Source organism: Scophthalmus maximus, chromosome 4, assembly GCF_022379125.1.
Source record: "Scophthalmus maximus strain ysfricsl-2021 chromosome 4, ASM2237912v1, whole genome shotgun sequence".
Classification (NCBI taxonomy): Eukaryota; Metazoa; Chordata; class Actinopteri; order Pleuronectiformes; family Scophthalmidae; genus Scophthalmus; species Scophthalmus maximus.
Genome location: NC_061518.1, coordinates 14985141 through 15005568, shown reverse-complemented (window position 1 = coordinate 15005568; position 20428 = coordinate 14985141). Strand labels below are relative to the sequence as shown.

The window sequence follows — 20428 nt, the reverse complement described above, 5'->3', positions numbered from 1 at the left end:
GATGAAAACATGACCATGTGTGACTGATTACTTGCTAAACAAATGAACAGTGATGATGACATATGTATTTCAGCAGTACAAATTTGGGGAAAATGTCAGAAGTCTCTTTCATTCCTAATCAGAAATCAGAAATCCCATGAAAGAGCACATGCCTCGCACAATAAAATGGCTATAATTCATTTTCCATTGAGTTGTACAGTAAACAATAACTCTTCCTTGTCACGAGGGTTTTACTGGAAAGTATTTCAGCTTTTTTTATGTTATCCTTTGAAAGACTGCTTTGTGTTTACTATCATGTGTTATGGGGTCTGAGTTACATGCAGGAGCCGTAGCAGAACAATATAGGTCTAGTTCTCCTTATTCAATAAATGTGATTATAGCAAGGCACGAGAGCAGTTTGAGTGGTGAAGCAGAGGCACATGCTCGACTGTTCATTGTTTGTGCCTCAGGCCTGTCTCAAAGAGTGAGTTGAACATTGTTAGACAACCTCTTAGTGATCCATCCTTTTGAAAATAATCAAACCACAGTGAGTCTGTATGAATTTGTCCCATAAAGACGGTTACAGCCCAAGAGCTGCCAGTCAATTTATGTCTTTGTCCTTTTTAAAAAGGTATCACATTATTTGCAATATCATCAGTGATGGAGTTGATTAGTAAGGTAGTGGGTCTTGAGTATGTTTCCATTCTCCTTGATGGTCTTCTGGAGTAGACTAGCCTAGTGTTATGGATAACAATGGTGGTGTACCCCTGCTGAGAGACAGGGGTTAGGTCTCAAATTAAATGACTAACCCACTAATCTCTCAGTACAAGGTCTGTTCTTGGACTTTGTGGGCAAAAAAACTGCGGTTGACATAAATGTCGCCATCTACTGGCGCTTTAATGTCACTGTTGATAATTTGAATAACCCCGAAAAGTCCACCCTACTGTCTTTTTCCTGTTTTTAGGGGTTAGCCCCATCCGCCCCCTCAGTGATGCACCCTGGGATAACACTGCAAACAGGAAGTGGTCAGTTTGGATGTAACGATTCATTTCAGCAGGCACTCATTCTGTGTCCCCCATCCATTCAAGGTACGGTGTGTTGTACTCATTTTCACTGGTTTACTCATTTTGGAGGTTGGACTGAATATCTTGAAGTCAGATGTTTTCCTGTCCATTGTCCCTGAAGGAATCCCCACCAACACAGCTAAACCAGCAGGCTACTCTGTGCGGATGGAGACTTCTGTGCCTCTGGTCACTCAAGCACCCCCCATCCAGCCCATACAAATCAGACCCGGTGTCATCACACAGGTAAGGGTTGAGTAAGGATAAGGATGGTGGCAGTATAGACCAAAGAATATAATGATTTATAAAAGATAAAGACCCTGATTTGTGTGCGTGTGTTTGCGCATGCTAAGAAAGTTAAAATATGAGATCTACAGTCAGTGATTTGCTTCTCTCCACTCCCATCAGGCCTGGTCTAATCGTGCACAGCAGATCTTGGTGCCCACTTGGCAGCAGGTGACATCAGTGCCCCCACCACCAACCACCTTGGCATCCGACACTGTGGCGGGCTCACAGAGACTGGGTGACTGGGGGTAAGCAATTTGTTAATCTGTTTGACAGGGGGTTAGAGCACAATAACCTATTGATGCATTGTCTGCATCCTGTCCTGATGTGTCTTTGAAGGTTAATAATATAGTATTTTATAAAACACTTTATTAGCTCAAGGTCTTTATTACCTTTTCTCTGACCACCCTGGGGAAGGGCTGCACTGCTCTGATACAGCATGCAGCTCGCTTGCTCCCCTGAATGTTAATGATCGATGACTCATACGTGTCCTTTGGGACCAGTGACTGACAACGTTTTGTCAGTAACGGTGTTAAAGCCTTTTTTGGCTCAATTTGCAATGTTCTGTTTTCTTAATGCAGGAAAGTGCGTCCCCATGGCAACCATTACAGCTCCATGATCGCACACCCTCAGCCATTCTTAACCAACCAAATGACCATGTCCACCCACCAGCCAATCAACATAGGCATCGCACATGTGGTGTGGCCGCAGCCGACTGCCAACAAGAGAGCTAGGCCTTGTGTGAACAGGTATGACACATGGGTTTGGCCACCTGCAATTAACACACGCGCTAAATGTGTTTACCCTTTCTGAATGTGATACATTTTCTTCCACAGGGGCAGCAACTTCTCCCAAAACACGAACATCCAAAATTTAGCATGCCAGTCCCCAAAGATGGCTGATACAGCAAAGAATGTGGTGGAGGTCGCGGAGGAGAAAGCCAGGTGCCCAGAGGAAGGGCACGCTGTCAGACAGGAGCAAGGAACAGAGCAGGTGGACGAGGATGATGAGAACTGCTGCAAAGTGGAGCCAGACTGTGAGGAGCTTTCAGTGTCACAGGAGCAGCGGCAGGCCATGGTGATCTCTGACCTGGCCAGCCCAACTGTTAGTGTCATCAGTATCAGCAGTGATGAGGAGGAGAGCACACAAAGACACTCGGTGGGCGAGTGAGTACCAACGTTCCTTTGAACTATATGTTTGTCTTGGTTCTGCAGTACACAGTGTCTTATTGGTTGCTTTTGTTCCTCGTCTTCCTGTGTGCAGATGTAAGGGCAGTGCAGATTGTGAGGCGTGTCAGAGCACTGTCAGTATGGAGAGAGTGTGCTCCCTCAGCAGTCCAGACAGCACGCTCAGCACCAGCTCTTCAGCCTCAGCCCAGTCCAGCGCGTCACCTTGCAAACACCCCAACAGGTAGGGATAATGCTCATTCTTGACATGCTTTTAAAAAATTTTTTTGCTTGCTTCTACCTTTGCTACACCACATACAAAAGAGGACCCCCCCCCCCCCCCCCCCCCCCACTGGTTTCCCTCTTGCAGTATGTCAGACGACGAACAGGAGAGCGGTTGTGACATAGTGGACAGCTCGCCTGCCTCAGACTCCTCCGGCCATGATAATAGTCCTTTCACTGAGCGACGCTACATTGCCGACAGCATCCAGAACGGCGAGCCGCGTGTTGCGTGTGTTGCCCCGGAGACCGAGCCCGGCAGGCCAACAGTTCGTACGGTCGTGGTGCCTCCAATGAGGGTGCAAACCAACATCAACAACACAGCTGTCAGTGAAAGACTTGGCTACACAGGTAAAACTAGACAAATGTTGGACTAGTGACACAAATTAAATCTGGTATATTTCTTAATTAAGTCCTAACTTTAATTGACATTATTTGGTGTAAAGCCTACAGGCTGAAATGTGTGCTATGTTGTATTATTCAGAACTGCCAGCAGATTATAACACAGAGGTTCCCTCAAAACCTAAATGCTTGTATGAATACAGCTGATGTTAGAATACCGTTGTCAGTTGTTATGGAGTTATCCACTCAGAGGAACCAGCAAGTGCATGAGTAGGTCATGCTGGCTCAAAGATCCAGTCACCACCACTGCTGCTGTCTGCTCCACAGATCACATGGCCTGGGATTACACTGTTTTAGTAGGCCACAGAGGTTCTCACAGGTGATTATTGGTGACCTGCCCTGACGTATCTGCTCTGATGTTTGGAGTGGATATTTGTTTTCTGTCAAAGCTCCCTACTCTTGCTCCAGATTAACTCTTGATAGCCACTGTTTCTGTGTGGACATGCACTTCATAAAGCCACATAACACATGCATAATTGCCCAAGAATTTTTAATGCCTGGAATAAAATATTCAGCCAGATGTCAACCAGATTTAAAAAATATATTAATAAATAAGCATTTTCTGGTTGAAAAAATCAAACAAATGTCTGATGAATGTTTGTTTTTTTCAGGTGTTAAAATTGAGTTATGTAGCTTTATCCCAAAACAACAGGATTTTTCAGCAACATTGTCATTTAAGACTGCTCTTTTATAGGTCTTTTAAAGTGCAGGGTTCAGCTCTAAACCCTGAGAGAAAATCATAGACTCATATTACCTTTCATGTCAAAGGAATCTGCCTCCCCAACCCCAAACTATTGCATCTGAAGCCTTACATAAAAGGGCACAGCTTGCTATTCTAGTGCTACCGGCTGTATTTATAGGTGATGATCTGACTCCTCTATAAACCACCACTCCCCCCTGCCCATATCTTCCAAACATTTCTATTTATAATTATCTAGATCATATTCGGAGGACAGTTGCCACCACGTTGAAAGGTTTGAGACTAATCAAACACAGCTGAAATCACTGACAAGCACAAAAAATCCTCCTGCCTCAAATGCTGCCATTTCACCGGGTGTAGTTTGATCTGATCTCTGGTTGCATTTTTTTCTTCAAAAAAATCTGTTATTTATAATGTGGTTGATAAGTTGGACACCAAATTGTCTGCATGCCACCTCCATCACTCTGTCTCCTTGTTTTCTACTCTTTACATGACCTCCTCCCTCAGTCTTCGAGTCTTCGTGCCAGTCCAGAGGGCGAGGCATTCCTGGGCGACAACATCACCACTCCACTCCCCTCCTCAACAGGCAGCAGAAGATCAATGCTGCATTCCAGCCCCACCAACAGCAGCCTTTAGGTTTTGGGCAGGTGAGCGCGTGCAGTCACATACATGCAGTATACAATAAAAAAACATAGTCACACGAGCATGTAGGCAGTGTTTTGTTGTCGGAAGCAAAGAGACACTGGGGACATTTAACCCCACTGATCAAGCAGAATATGGAGCGCTTTCAAAAGCATTTGTGTGACGAGAGTGAATTTGCAATGCATGAAGACGGTAAATTAGATTTTCACAGGTAAACGGTCTCCCACAAGTGCACTGACCTAGATTTAGAAGTTGGCAAATTTGCAAAACACAATTGTCCAATTTCTAAACTGACTAACTGCATTTGGGCGATAAAGAGCACAACATTTGAATTGAAAATAAAATTACTGTGAATATAACCTAATTCATCTGATGTGATCAGTTCTGCTCAACATGACTCGCAGTCGGTGAACATTCCCAGCTATGTTTAAATTTGAATATATTTTACTGCTATACTGCTTATGTTGCCAGTAACACATGTTTTAATGTTATACACATGTTAAGATATTGAGATAAAAGTATATGTGAGGATTGTTGATGGCTGATCAGAGCCCCAACACAGACGTGCAAAAACAAGAAGGACAGCAGCATCTAGTGGTTCGTAAAGGCTAACTCAGTTGTCGACGAACAGGCTGAATCTGATTGGCCAGATCTTATTCCTGTTCTCTCCTTCAGGTGCAGCATTTTGGTTCCTGCCACCAGGAATGGAACGGCAACTTTGCCCATCGGAGACCACAGGCCTATATCCCTCCCACCATGCATGGGCACACGTTCACCCTGTCCCACAACAGCCCGAACCACACTACCGGCCCCCACCCCCACCCCCACCCCCACCTTGGGGGCCACCCGCGCTCCCAGCCCACCTTATTGTCCTACCCCCCGTCTGGTCCTCTGGTCACAGCTGCACCCGTGGCCCACCTCCTGGCTTCCCCAGGAGCCTCTCGCCCCGTCCTCCAGCCCACCTACAGCATCTCCCACCCGGCAGGCATCGTGCATCAGGTCACGGTGGGCATCAACCCCCGGCTGCTACCCTCCCCCACCTTGCACCCCCAGGGCCAATTCAAGCCCCTATTTCCCCCGCACTCCTACATTGCCTCGCCCGCCTACGCCAGTTTCCCTCTCAGCCCCACCAAAATAAACCAGTACCCTTACATTTGAGCATGTTTGCCCTGGTCCCCTTCATACCACCTGAGGGCTGAGTTAGCAGGGCAAATTCTATCTTCAACCACAAACAGCATGGTTTTTTATTTCAGAAACCATGGCACAACCACAGAGAAAGCAAGCTATTTTTTTGAATCATGTAGACGTGGGTGTAATTGAACTTCAAGCTTTAAAATAAGAGTTCCAATGGTGGAAATGATTTGGGCAAAAAAAAATTTAGAAGGAAATATGGTATGAATGGCTGAATGAAAGAATGAATGGGTAGTTAAACTCACACTTAATGTGTTTTGCACATTTGATATATCTTTGCATTGGATCTTCTACAAATACTCCTCAAAACAGGTAAATAATTGGGGTGATGTTGAATAGTTAGACTTTGCACCCCTGATCCCAGCTATTTTTCTATATTGCCTTCTTACATGTGCAAGACACATCCATATTTGTAAAGCCATCCCAGTCTCTAGCTCTAGATTGACAGATGCACATGTTGTCCACGGTGTATGTCGTACTGCGTTTGAAGTATTTGTACCTTTTCGGTGTCTCTTGGTGTTAGCAATGTCAAGTCAGTTAACCAATTTACATAGGGTTGTTCCTCAAGCTGCATGTGGTCTTGCATGAGCAAAAATGTAAACGGAAAGACGCGTAGACGTTGCTCTTATTGTTTGTGTCACAAGACTCGCTGCATTGTATAACTGTCCCCAGCCATAGTGCCTTACATATTTGAGGTTGTTAATGTTACTACTTATATATGACTATATACATGATTATTAATGTACTGGACTGCAGCACTTGAAATTCCAATCGGTCGATGCATTCTATGTGTGAGTATATATATGCACATGTGTATATGTCCATGCATAGCCTGCATAGATGTGATGTATCGCGGATAGCGGTGCTTACTTTTCGGAGTCGGTGTATATTTCAGTGTGTAGTAAGTAACCTTTCTGTTCTTTTAAGAAGAATGGCATGCTTTGCTGTCGCGAATGCTTGCTGTTTCATTAACAAAAAAAACATTCGTTTTTTTCCCCCCCGGTTCCCCCTTTTCCCGAATGAACTAGTGTACAAAGTGCAAGTACTGAGTATTGCTTAATATTTGATAATCACTTTCTATTTAGTGAAACTCTTATTACTAACAGTATTTGTACTGTTTGATGAAACTGCAATACAATCTAAATAGTCATTAATTATAATTGTTTTCTTTTTTCGTCTTCGTACTTTCATTTTGAGTGTTTTCACTTTGTTTCATAGATGTTTAGAAGTGTGGTGGGCATGGCTTTGACTAGGTAAGGAGGAAAATGCAAATTAATGGTATGGAATTTTCTAAGCCTGAGCAAACCATGCAGTATTTGATAAACACACATATATGGACATATATTATAGAGCTAGACTATTTAGTACAGATGCTTGGTAAGGTGTGAGTTAATTGTGTGCAATTCTCTCATTTATGCATGTGTGACAAAGTTAACTTTTTCCCTTTACATTATACCATTTGTTAAAGGCTTAAGGCTTATCGGTGTCAACTGCTTATTTCATACATTCCGTCAGGGAGGATATATACATATATATGACGGTAGCACCAGTCTATATATATGTAGATATGCTATGTGTGCGTTTTTTTCTGTTTATTTTACTAGTTGTGTGTAAAAAAAAGATTTTGTCTTTAATTTTCAAATGAAGTTGCTTGTGCAGCACCAAAGACTGTAATTCATTTCCTGAGCAAGGTAGCTATTCTGTTTGCATAGACCTCAGTTATACTATAGTTATAGAGAGGGGTTAAATTAAAACAAACAAACAAACAAAAAAAAAAAAATATTTGTATTTAAAAAACGGCTGAGGTTTTGTCTAGCTTATTGGGCAATTAATAAGTCGTATCATTTCTTTCTTGAATGTATCATAGATAAGCTGCTATATGATGATTGCCACTTCAATAGCTGTGAAATTAGGTGATTTTTCTGAGTTTAAAACTAGCGTTGCTATTTTTGTATAGGTCCCTAATTATCTGAAATAGAAGTGGTTTTGATTTTTGTGTTTTGCGTTCATATTTGGAGTGTCATTGTAACTACTGTATTGCTGATGATGAACATTAGTTGCATTTGTTGTTTCTCGGGGTGTGTGTTTTTGCATCAGTATTTTATCCTTATTAACCTTTTGGGCTCATCACTGCATATAAATGATGTATCGATGTAACTTAATTTTTTGTATGTTTTCATATTGGTGTTTTGTACACATCTGAAGCTGTAGCTTGCAGGATTGATTTAACTTTTTCATTGTGCGTACACAATATAATACCAGTACTCTTTAGTGTGTTACAGGAGCACTGTGAGATGCCAGAAGAAAAAGAAAAAAAAAATCATTGTGATCATTGAAAAGCTTCAGTAACGTTTCCACCAATCCCTCACAAACACACTCACCTCCTAGCACTCATACAGGTAGTACGGCTTGTTAGGGTTTGGGTGATTAAGCTGTGTCCAAAAATAAATTCAGCCCGATGTCTCTGTTCCAAAATAATGATTTACAACTTGTTTTACTGTTAAATTGATTTTAACCACGATTTGTTGCAACTTTTTTTTTTAATCTGTTCAATGTTACATCTGGCTAGAATATCAGTTTTCACAGTTTATTGTTCTAAACTGCCTTCTGTTCGGATCGCTCTCCCCTTTACGAGTGTCTCATTTCAAAATGATGTTTTGTCGATGCAAAACCGTGGCCATTGTTTTGTGTTTCCTTACTGAAGTTGAGACAGTGTGAGCAGCACTGTGTATGTGCCTTGAGATTCAGAAAGTGAGGGTGATTCCTCACCGCTTCATTGGAGGAGGAAGGCATAGAGTCCAATTAAAGTCCTGTACCATGTAGACAGACCTTTTAACGGCCACTCAACCAAGATTAAAAAAATAATAATAATAAAACATAAAATCGGACTGCATAACAATGTCATTCCTGGGACTTGTACTCTCCGCCGATGGGCTTGTAGACACGACAGAGGACATGCAGTGGTGGTGCTTCTCTTGTTACAAATGGCTGCCACCAAAGTCTCTTTGAGATAACACTCTCGATATGACACTCGATGATCCTTTGGATAGTCACTCTGGCTGAGCAGCAGATGCAATACTTTACATTGTGCGGTCATTGCACCACCAAGTGTTCTTAGATAATCTCCATGCTTTAACATTACCTTGCGTGTTACACCTGAGTTGCTTCACGTTGTCTGCCTAGAGGCTGTCTGCTCATAGCTGCTTCTCCCACCGTGCAAGTTAAAGCTTAGCGGGACTTACCAGGGCACAGTTGTGACAACACTGGCTTTTTTAAAATCAGAGGAGCCATGTTTTAGATCCGGGGTCAGTCGACCTGGATGTTTGTATGTTCTGGATGGAAACTGCTCTGTCAAGGAGATTATCGTGGTTTCTCTGCACAGTCAGTCATGAGTGCAATACTCCCCGTTTAAACACTGACGATGATGTGGTTGTGTTGTTGTTTTCTTTTCCTCTTCTTTTTGTGATATCTTTTTTTCTTTTCTTGCCTGTATGCTTTACTGATCATACTCCAGTATCATGTTTGGGAAAGAAGGCTTATGACGTCAAGGCATGAACTTGGCAGGTTAGTGCTCGAAATAGTTCCCCAATAATAGGCATGTGAAATGTAATCTGTGTTTTGATTCCTCTAAAGGTATTCACCAGCAATGCGCCTGCATAAACTCTCCACTTGTTTAGGAAAAGGATGGAAGCAAGAGAAGAGAAATCTTAAAACTGTATTTGATTTTTTTTTCTTTTCCCCCACACACAATTGACACCTTGGTTTATGGCGAACTTTTTCTTTATTGAGGATTAATGTAACATTTAACAGATAAAACATTTGTATAATTATTGCGTTTAAAGTTATGACTTTGATATCAGAAGAAGAAAAAATCCTCTGCTGCGCTATTATCCTTTTAGAGATGTTAATTCAGGGTCTGTATTATTCTAAATGTGTTGCTGTGTTACGCTATGATTTGATTAGATCAGGTTTGGTTTACTCAAACTCTTATTTTCAGTTTTCTGGTCATCTTATCAATTTCAGAGTTAATTCACACTGCAAGTTATGGAATCGTCTGTTTAGATTTTGCTCATCAGAAATGATTATGAAATCTGAACTGTTACTGTTTATACCTGTAGATTTTTTTGTGGCTTTTTTTGTTTCCTTGTTTTTGTTTCATTAGCTTTTTATTTTGTGCTACACTAGTTTGCCATGTAGCAATTGCACTGTGCAATATTTACAGTATGAGGACTGGGAAAACTAACCCAATGGATGTGATGTCTCTTTACAGTTTGCGATAGTGTTTCCTCTCTAGTTCTCAGTGATTTAGGTGTGACCAAGCCTTCTCTACTTTGTCACATTAAGCGGGTTTTCCAGGTGACTCTTTTGGTGAGTGTCAAAATAAGACTTTATGGTGTATTATTGTTAAGATTCACTTTGAATTAAAAAAAATCTATTGATGCACCTCTTTCTGATTCTGTCTCTTATATTCACACTCACACCGGTGCCTTTCCTTTTCTCTCCTATAGTATGGGCACTATATTGTACTCACATCATACTGCATTAGTTTTCAAACTCTTAATAACTTGAAAATGTCTCATAGTTATGATAATTGTTCATTTTTGTCACAACTAACATACATACTGTTAAACTATTAATAATCCAATATGGGACACTGGATTCTACTTTGTAACTTATTTTTTCAGTATATAAAATTATGACATTTCCTGTTTTCAAGATCCAAAAACTTAAAATGTACAACTGTGAAAAACAGTTAGGGTTTGGGTGAAAATCCTCACAATCTGACAATCTGGGATTAAAGATCTCCGATTGATTAACCGATTATCAAAATGAAGGATTGATAATGTGTCAGTCGATTTATTGGATTAATTTCAACATGAAAAACATGGAGAACTTTTTATAAACGTGACCACCACCTATTCTATGATGACTGAGTTAACTCCAGCTACTGATGAAACTCATGTGATATGATTTGCAAGCTGCACAAGAGCTACTACTGAGATTGTTTTTCTCCAAAATATCACTTTGGCTTCGTATGAAATTATTATGACTAAGGAAACAATTATTTGAACATTAATACAAACCACATTATTTATGTATGTTAAAAACCCTGGTTCATTGGTCCCTTGGTCTCCAGCTGCAATTTCAAACTTCAGCCCGGTGATCTTCGGGGTCGTTGCTGACACCTTGTGGCGACGAGAGGTACTACAGCCACTGTCGTATTCACACGATTAGACATTCAAGTAGTAATTAGTGAAACCCCTCAGGATAGACAGCCCATTCTTGTTAAAAGAGTTAAGTTCTCTCTCTCTCTCTCTTTTGAATATGAACCCACTATGTGAGACGTATCAGAACAGGTCCCTGCTGCTTCGTGTGGAGCTCCGTGTGGTCTTCCTCACCCAGCAGAGGTCGTCCTGCTCACCGCTCCGAACAGTGAACACAGCACCGAGGCTGATTTGCTCACTTTGCCCAGGTGGGGGTGGACTGGGGGACGATCAAATATCCATCCACCGGCAGCAGCCTCTTTTAAAAAAGAAAAAGAGTCTGTCACTGGACGTCGGCCGAGCGCGTCTTCCGTGGATCGGACCTGAATGAGGCCGTGCGTCGCCAGCGGCTTCGTGCCAAACCTTTGGCGAAGCGCGCGCCGCCCTGCGCCGCGCACGGCGCTGATGGGTGGACCGAGCGCAGCGGAGCGATAGGGCGCATTTCTTAATTTCCCCTTCAACGCCGCGCGTCCCGTCCCTCGCCCCCCCACCTCCACTCCCCCCCACCCCCAACCCCCTCTTCTCTCTCCAGCCCTGGACACGACGAGACCGCGGGACCCGCTGTGTTCCCCGTTCACGCACGAGGATTGATCCAATGTATTATTCACGACCGAAACTTCAGCAACTTGTCCGCTGGATATGGCTCCCGGTGTGAGGAGTGGACGGACGGGTCACCGCCGAGTGGAGCCCGGTGGGCGCCCGCCGCGGAGGACGGACGCCGGCGGAGAGGGGAGATGTCCGGGGAGCAGGTGGCGAGCCGGAGCGGCGGGAGCGCGCCGCCTGCTGACTGTGGGAATGCTTTCCCTTCTCCTCCGGTGCGCTTCGGCCGCAGAGGGTAAGCACGCCGCCGAGCTGCCCGCTGCAAGCCGAGCAAACAATGAATGTGTTGCATGAAGCCTCACGTCACATGCACACAGTGTGCAGACTGACATCTATTCTGAAGACTTAAGAGCATATTGGGTAGGGGGGGGCTTTTGTTTCACACTGGCAGTTTTTTTTTAATCCGCACATTTATTGCAGCTGGGTGCATGATTCACAGGAATATCTCTCCAGATTATATATATATATATATATATATATATATATATATATATATTTTTTTTACGGAGGAAGCACTGAACTATCTGTGGTGCATGAGCATCGTCACAGGAATCCGAGATGAGCTCATGCAGAAGGCAGATTTTTGTCGGAATTGGAATTTGCGCAGCCAGGCTGTATGCATGTCAGAGCAGCTATTTCTCAGGACGAATTCCCTCACTGACCCTCACTGACGATGATTTGTCGAGGGAGGGATGGTGCTGAGGCTGGACTGCTCGTGTGTGATGTAACTCCCTCTCTCCCTCTCCTTCTGTCTCTCACCTATAGCCTACACATCTTTGCACCTGAGCCTGAAGCCGCTCAACTCTTTTGTCTCTCCTCTCTCACATTGCACTGCACAGACCTTGAATCCCTGCTTCCCCTCTGCAGATGATGGACTCACTATTGCCCTCTATCAACCTCAACTTCCCATCTCAACACCACCCCCCTGTTTGTCATGCATTTGGCATTTCATTTGTGTTCCTTTTTCCATGACAGAGGTTATTGTTATACATTATAATTACTGTGTGTAATGGGCTGAATAGGCGACTTGTTCTGGAAATGCAGCGCAGCCAGGACAGTGTTTCAGAAGCATCTGGGTCAGCACAAATGACACACATACGGCTGTAGTGTAGCCCACTGTAGGTTTGTCTGCCTCCGTCTCTGGAGGCAGACGCGAGGCAGCTGGGGTGAGGTTGGCCCACACAGCTGCCCCCTCGGCCGTGAACGTTTTGAGAATAGGCTTGACCCAGTAAAAGACATTTGCACTGATTTGGCTGCATCACCTTTCTTCCCCACACGTGACTATAGTTACACCACTTGTCTGAAATGCTCTGTGCCACCACAGATGCCAATGGAACAAATCCAGTTGTTTCTTTGCAAAGTGTTGAGTGTGTATATCAAAACTGCCGCTCCATCAATTCACTATCACACTCAGCAAACCATGATGTATAGTGGCTGTAGTATCACCTCTGCTGATGCACTGCTACAGCAGCAGAGTCTCCACCTCCTCCTCCCTCCACGTCCTCCCCCTCCTCCTCCTCCTCCTCCTCCTCCATCTCCTCCTCCTCCTCCTCCTCCTCCATCTCCTCCTTCCCACAGTCAGCACATCCATTCTTAAACACATGAATCTATAGCAGCAGCACTAGCAGCTGAGCTGCACAGTACACATGTGTTGGAAGAGGCATAGCAATATATGTATTATTCATTCAAGGGACAATAACCTGTGAATCAGGACTGTAAGTCTGTTATAGATAGAAGAACTGCTTCACTGAGTGAGTGTTGGGTTCTGTGGTCTGTTTACACTGGTCTCAAAGACCTTTGGTATGACTCAAAGACAGCGGGCAGAGTTTTCTCACAGTCACAATGTTTTTTTAAAAATTGTGTATCTGTGATGGAATCCCATAATTTAGTGGGTTGGAGTAGCCCTTGTCTACTTCCTGGATTTTTTTGGGGGGGATTTTGATTAATTGACCGATTTGTTTAAGTGCGAACAAATGGACTCATGAGACAAATACAAAGGGAACATTTCGGAAGATTCAATTTACACAACAGAAATTGCACCGAAGTGCAAGATGTGTTCAGTTACATTCGCTGATTGACGGCACTGATTCAGTTTTCAGTATCAGAGTCATTGGCCTCATATAAATTTATTTTTCCTGAGCAGTGAGCTCCGCATCTGTTGCGTCCTGGTCCATACTGTTCAGTAAAAGCATTAGACCCACTTCCAATATTCACCGAATATCATTATATATGTATTTAGTAAGGACACATCACATTTCAGGCTGTGTTGTTGAGCCACTGCTGTCACGGTGGAGAAAATCTGACTTAGTAATTACCGTTTCAATTTTTTAATTAGACACCATTCGCAATCTATGTTGAACAACACAGAATGATTACCATTATCAACAATAGACCATCAATTTTAAATAATAGTGTAAAGACAATAAAGTTTACGTTGCCCCATTTCATACATTGTTGACTTTCAATGTCACGTTGGCTGCTCCTGCTCGGTGGCTGAACTACTGAAACACTGGAGCTCGACTGATAGATGGGCCGCATAACCAACAATACACTGCAGGGCAGCAAATAACAAACTAGAGGTTTGTTGTCATTCCGAATTTACTGTGACCTGTCCACCAGAGAACACCGACGGGTCGATTTTTCAATTGTAACATGTGCTGCAAAATGTATCCCGGTCACATTTCTTTCCGAAGATCTAAAGGATATGTAACGAGATTACATGTAATGAGCTCCCTCCCTTAATGTGTGGAACCAGTACAACATGTAGGTTCTATGAAAACACCTATTTTTGTCCAACAATAACATTTCCCCCTTCCCACTGTCCAACAGAGTAGAGGACAGTGCCTGGTGCAGGGTTTTGTGGGTATAATCCTGAATAGCTGTGGCTGCTTTTTCATGCCGTTAGATTTGATCTTTTATGCATCCACAGGATCTCTTGTTCGCTTTTCTTTATTAATGCAGCTGGCGAAAAAGATGTTCGGCGATCAGTTCCTTGACACGCCAAAGGAATATTCTGGTCCCTCCGCAATCAAACCTTTTTCCTCTGACGTCAGCTCCGATTATTCCTTACAAACACAACCCGCCTGTAGCTCTTGGCTGCTGACAGCTCGGTTTTGATGGGGGTTAACCTCTCGCTGTGTGAGAGTCTATCCCTGGGCTTTTGCCAGTCATCACTTCCTGCTTAGGAATTCATTGAAAATGAGACATAACAGTGAGATTCAAAGCCATCTCCTATTTGCCATGCGATATTGGGCTTTTAAAAGACTGTTCATGTGCGCCAAAGTGACCAGTGAGCTGCACAACACGACGCTATCTGTGGTTTGCTTCTGTTTTTTCTTTTCCTCTTTTTGTTTTGTGCGGTTCAGACTCTTGCAGTTTTCTTCCCCTCCGTCCGGGTTTAGCCTTTTCAGGGTTGTCACGATGATTAATGTTAAAACTACTTCTAGGAATTGGTTTTAAAAACCAGGAACGGTGACTCACCCTTGGTCCGGATGACCTGTCGGCGTCTGCTCTGGGTTTTCAGGAGCAAATAGGAGACGGGATTTTTCCGGTAGTTGTTTATTTGCCTCGTTTCACCCCATGGCGGTGATTTACTGTGTGGCTAAGCATGTCAGGGGGGCTTTCCCTGAGTGTGTTTGCAATGAGATAGGTGGTTTGTCCTTAGGTGGAGCTTCAGCTGTGCAGTTGTGAATCTCTTCATGATGCAAACATTTGTCTTTGTAAACAGACCGATATTAAATTGATAACCAGTGATGTTTTCATTTATTATATTCTACTCACAGCCCTCCATCTGTTTTCCTCTGTTTGTTACGCGGATGTTTCGACAGGGAGACTGTGTGAGTTCTGTTCGACATTATGTAAGAGCTCGAGCGACAGAGATGAAAATTGAGATCGTTAATGAGTAATTAAAATGTATTTGTGCTGGTAATCCTCCTGCGAGTAAACAAGCGTTCATTGTTACCTCCATCCTTGCTATATTTCTCTGTCAGATCTTAAATAAAGTCAAAAGGCCTGCAGTCGACTCTCCTTCACAGCTGCAAACAAACAGGCAGCACTTCCACAACACCTAGATGTAGTGATAAGAAAACAGGCCTCTAATTAGCATCACGGACCATCTGCCTCGCGTTATTCCTCATATAGTTCAGTGAAATCGGGGAATATTGTGTTTGTTGTTCTGTGCGAGCTCCACGTCCCCCCCCCCCAGTATCTGTCCGTAACTGAAAGCCTCCCTGTTCCTCCATCTCTCCCTCCCGTGTCTCTCTGTGTCGTGGAGGTTAGGCTTGGCTCTGCTGCTGCTTGAGACAGTGGACCACACTGTATCATACAGCACTCTGCGTTGCGCAAGGCCGCTGCTCATCACACCGGAGAACAGCAGGAGACGGCATGAGAGGCCTGACTCTCTGGGAAGTTCAGAGCAACTCACCACTGTGTACGTCTGCTCCGTCTATTTGGAATGAAAACATAGCAACTTCCATGTCTAATGAATCTCTCCAATTTAGCTCACCTAAGTAATAAAGATATGAAGGAGGCAAAAGAATAGGACTTTGAAACTAACCAAACCTGGCAGCCAACCTTGCAGTAACTGATCAGAAATTGTCAGAGCACTTTTGGCTTTATTAATGGTTTATATGAGCCATCTAAAATGTCTGCAATGGGATAAAGACCAGTTTATCCTATATATAAGGAAAATATTAGGAAATAAAAAACTATTTGATGACTATCACTTAAGCTTAACTTTCAATCAGGGGAGGCAGATAGATGTTTATCTAAGTGTTTCCAGTTGTCCTGGCTCATTAGACTTAGACCGGATGTCACCAGACTTCATGCAGTAATAAGGATGTTAAAGGTTTTATTTATCTCACTGAAACAGCCGGCAGCAGGGGAGATGTCAATCAAGCATGGTCTGTCCATGCCTACACAATTAGTGGGCACCTATGTGTGTTCACTGTGGGTGCGTAGGGCTTTCAAAATTTATTCCACGTTGTATCTAAAGGAAAAAATAAAGAAAAAGAAAAACGTTATTATTGCATATGGCTCGATAAGTTATTCCTGAGAATCACTTCTTGGGATTCACAGATGCGGCTGTGACTCCTGAATACATTATTGATATCCGAGTTAAAAATTTAAGAAGATTTTTAGCAGAAACGAACGAGGCCGTATCTGGTCAGAATTTAGATATCTGGAGTGCATGAATGAGAGAGACAAGACGGTTAGAAAGAGGGTCATCCGTCATATTTAATGGTGTCACTGTCACTATTTCATATTCAGCTTTTGTCGAGTATCGTTATAAATGGAAATGCTAAGTGTAGCTGTAAGGCTTTGCTTTTTCACACAGAGGCCTCTGTGGACTGTGGCATTTCAGCTAATCTCTTTTAACCGCTGGGGGAGCGAGCATACAAACACATTCATGACACATCGAGCCGAACACAAAATGCACACAGACACTTTACGTTAGCTAGAAGCAGCAGTGCCAATAGAGCTCAGTTGCAAAGTTGCAAATTCCGACTCAGAGGCCTGTAATTTCAAGGCCCAAGGTTTAATGTAACGACATACCCCGAGCTCCGAGTTCCAGAGTATAATGGAATGCAGCATCACTAGCCGACATGAAGTTCGCGGTGTGGTAAACATTTCCGTTATGGCTAATGATCAAAATGTTGATGGAAAATATGACCTGGATTTTCACTGCCAGGACCTTACTGTTGAGCTCTATTGGGCAAATCATAACACAATTTAATCTGAACACACATGACATGATAAACATCATGTTGGATTCATTTCTATTCCACTTTTTGAGGATAACCGTATCCCCAGTGTCCACTGCCAAAAAAAAGCCCACAAACCTGCTTGGAAATCACAAAAAAAGTATAACTGCAGAATGATGTTACAGTTTTCTTATGCATCAGAGCAAAGCCGGCCCTGACCTATACGGGGCCCTAGGCAGAACTTGATTTGGGCCCCCCCACCGCCACTAATACTATTGTCAATGCTTGATCGTTCGCACACCGTCTGTAAATTTAACACACCCATTATCAATTGAATTAGTTGTAGCTGTGCTGCTACTTGCTAACATTATGCTAATCATCATGCTAATATGCTTTTAATCTTAAAAGTAGCCAACTCACAAAAGTGGTCCAATGTTAATTTGCACTTTAATATTCCAGCTGTCGTTATATTATCTTGGTTAGCTAGCTAACGTTAGCTGAAGATACCTTGACTGAACCGAAGGCTTGTTTGACGGCTCCCTACTCTGTGAATGTTTATTGTAAAACATTGACATTAGTCATGCAATGTCCTTTTTTTCATCGTTACATTGCCTTTACCTTTAACTTCATACGCATCTGCCTTTTTCCCTCAACTGTCTGACTGACTGTGGTTGTATCGGGCCTGTCGTTCCATCGGGCATGGGTGGCCAGGGGGCCCCAAGCAGCCGCTTAGTTCGCTTATTATGCCTTGGGCCGGCCCTGCATCGGAGTATTTATTGATTGTAGTCAGGATATTCAGACGCATGGGTGGCAAATTGTCCACAAATATAGGCGAAAAAAATTTGGTCTCAAGTTGTAACCCATAGTGTAACTCACCACCTATGGCAACGTTATACCTCCTGTTTGTTGTCCATGATTCAAATAAGTGAATAGGTTATGCTTGGCTGAATGCAAGGTTTTTGCTGTTGCAACATAGCCACCTTTGGTGTTGTTTATACTTCCCAATCCGACAGAAACATTCGGCATCAAACTTCATTCCTTTACTCAACCAGAGTTTACCTTCAGTGGTTACCTGTCTCCTCACTTTACAACAGTGAATCATATGTTAGTGCCAGTCTACCCACTGCCGGCAAGAAACCATCTTCAGCAGCAGAGAAAACAGACATATAGCACCTTTAACCAACAAGTCCATAACACTTTGAATAAAGGAACACTTAATGATGTGATTAAATATTAGAACAAGATATGTCAGCTCAAGCAACCTCTTTCACATAGTCATCCTCCATCTATTGTCATTATCAACACTAACAAATAAATGGGACATTGTTGTTCTGCGACCCCCTTTTTCAGTCAGAAAACTCTCATGACCACTACACATTGTCATGTTAATGTGAGTTTGGAATTTTTTTCTGTACTCTAATTGGATTATATAGAAATTGAGGTTAGGCCGGGATGTGCATGTGTTGTCTTCCAGTAGAATTGCATCATGATGAGAGAAGAAAAATTAAAAAAATTCTGTTGTTTAAATTGTTGTTTGTTTAAAAGTAAAAAACAAACAAACATAAGAACTTACGGTAGAGCTAGTTTATTGTGTAAGGAGTATTCCTATTTAAACCAGCATATCAACATCAGATAGATTTTCTTATTGATATTGTAATATTGATTTCAGCCAGATAATCCAGTCCTGTTGGGGCGGATTATTAAATAGTTCAGGGGCTCGCTCTGATTTCTAGCCTCAGTGAAGCAGGTTGAGAGGGAGGCAGCCAACGTGCTGCAGAGATGACAGCATCAGTAAAGCATCAAGAGCACTGGGGAAGGATAAGCTGAACTCGGATGGCATTAAAGGAAATGTTCGTTTTAGAAGCCTTATCTTATTAATCAGTAATCAGACTGTTTTAGGAGTTCAGATATGTCCTTCTGACAGAGTGAAAGGAGCGGTCTAGTGCTTCACACTTCACATTTGGAGGTAATCCGAATGACTTGCACAAAGAAAAGTTGTGACTTGTAGTTCTGAAGTTTGAATGCAATAAACAGAAGTCATCTCAAGACAAAACCTTTAAATTGTCATAAGGTTTCAGTCATGGACTTGCAACTTAGTTTGTTTTTTTACAGGAGAAGAACACTGTCCTGCAGCCACACACACACAACACATTTTTAAATGCACACACTTTTATGTGCATTCATAAATCTATGCCATGTCTCATGTCTTTGATTTATGCTCACACTTAAGTCTTAAAATGAGATGGGCAGTTCCCCACTGGCCCATTCATTACTGGGATGATCAGAGTGTTTAGCTTAACAGTCTCTAGAGAACTTCACACATACACACATGCTCCAGCTCAAACCCATCTATAGCAAAATCTGTGCCGAGTTTTCTTCCCTTCATCCTCCATGGATATCTTTTTTAATTTGTCCTCAGAGACTGTCCCTGTGTGTGTGTGTGTGTGTGTGTGTGTGTGTGTGTGTGTGTGTGTGTGTGTGTGTGTGTTGTGAGTGTTGTGAGTGTAAACTTGCCGCTCTCAGCACTTTCTAGCCTGCTGCAGAGGAAACATTACTTTATATTTCAATGCAAAGTGTTTTTAAATTATGGAGCGTCTGTGTTGGATGTTCAGTTTGTTTCGCAAATCAAGTGTATCGCATCAATATTTTTTAAGCTGAAATACAGTTCAGCACAATAACTGATGTATTGCACAGGAGAGGAGAGCTTAATAATTAAATTATGTCAATCAAAGTCATGTTTTTCATCTAGCAACCAAACAAACAAACCAAGTAAACAATTTTACAACACATCTAAAAGCAGTAAAATGCAGTTTTGTGTGCGTGTGTGTGTCTTTGTTGCCTTCGGTACCACAGTGTGTTAGATGGCTAATGAAGGTCAAGAGGATTAATCCGTAGGATTAGATAATGGTACATCATGGTGTTCATACATCTCCGTAATAATAATAGTAATAATAATAATATTGTTACCTAGGAGACAGGCCTCTCCTTGATGGTTTCACGTCATTACCAGGCATGGATGACAACGGTTTACCTGTACATATTAAATCGTTGTCGTCATCTTAGAAAAGGCAGGGAAGTGCACAGGTTTACAAATTATAGGAATGACAGAATACATAATTTGAGAAGTAAGTCTGTGAGTAAAAATCAAGTTGTGCAG

General features: G+C 42.6%; 2 protein-coding genes across 4 annotated transcripts in view; both read left to right on the top strand.

Moving 5' to 3' along the window:
- hipk3b (homeodomain interacting protein kinase 3b) overlaps positions 1-10148 on the top strand; it is a 35526-nt gene extending 25378 nt beyond the window's left edge. The window contains exons 8-17 of one of the 2 annotated variants that reach the window (XM_035627353.2): positions 944-1067; positions 1165-1286; positions 1449-1573; positions 1907-2074; positions 2162-2491; positions 2589-2735; positions 2862-3121; positions 3440-3491; positions 4380-4519; positions 5190-10148. In XM_035627353.2, the coding sequence (XP_035483246.1) occupies positions 944-1067; positions 1165-1286; positions 1449-1573; positions 1907-2074; positions 2162-2491; positions 2589-2735; positions 2862-3121; positions 3440-3491; positions 4380-4519; positions 5190-5713 (1992 nt within the window). In that variant the 3' untranslated portion in view covers positions 5714-10148. The remainder of the gene's footprint in view (positions 1-943; positions 1068-1164; positions 1287-1448; positions 1574-1906; positions 2075-2161; positions 2492-2588; positions 2736-2861; positions 3122-3439; positions 3492-4379; positions 4520-5189) is intronic. The other variant, XM_035627354.2, reaches the window with a different exon arrangement.
- A 963-nt stretch (positions 10149-11111) lies between these two features.
- The window catches only part of kiaa1549lb (KIAA1549-like b), a 53819-nt gene continuing 44502 nt past the window's right edge, over positions 11112-20428 (top strand). Inside the window, exon 1 of one of the 2 annotated variants that reach the window (XM_047331718.1) lies at positions 11112-11804. In XM_047331718.1, coding sequence (XP_047187674.1) covers positions 11609-11804 — 196 coding nt within the window. In that variant the 5' untranslated portion in view covers positions 11112-11608. The remainder of the gene's footprint in view (positions 11805-20428) is intronic. The other variant, XM_047331717.1, reaches the window with a different exon arrangement.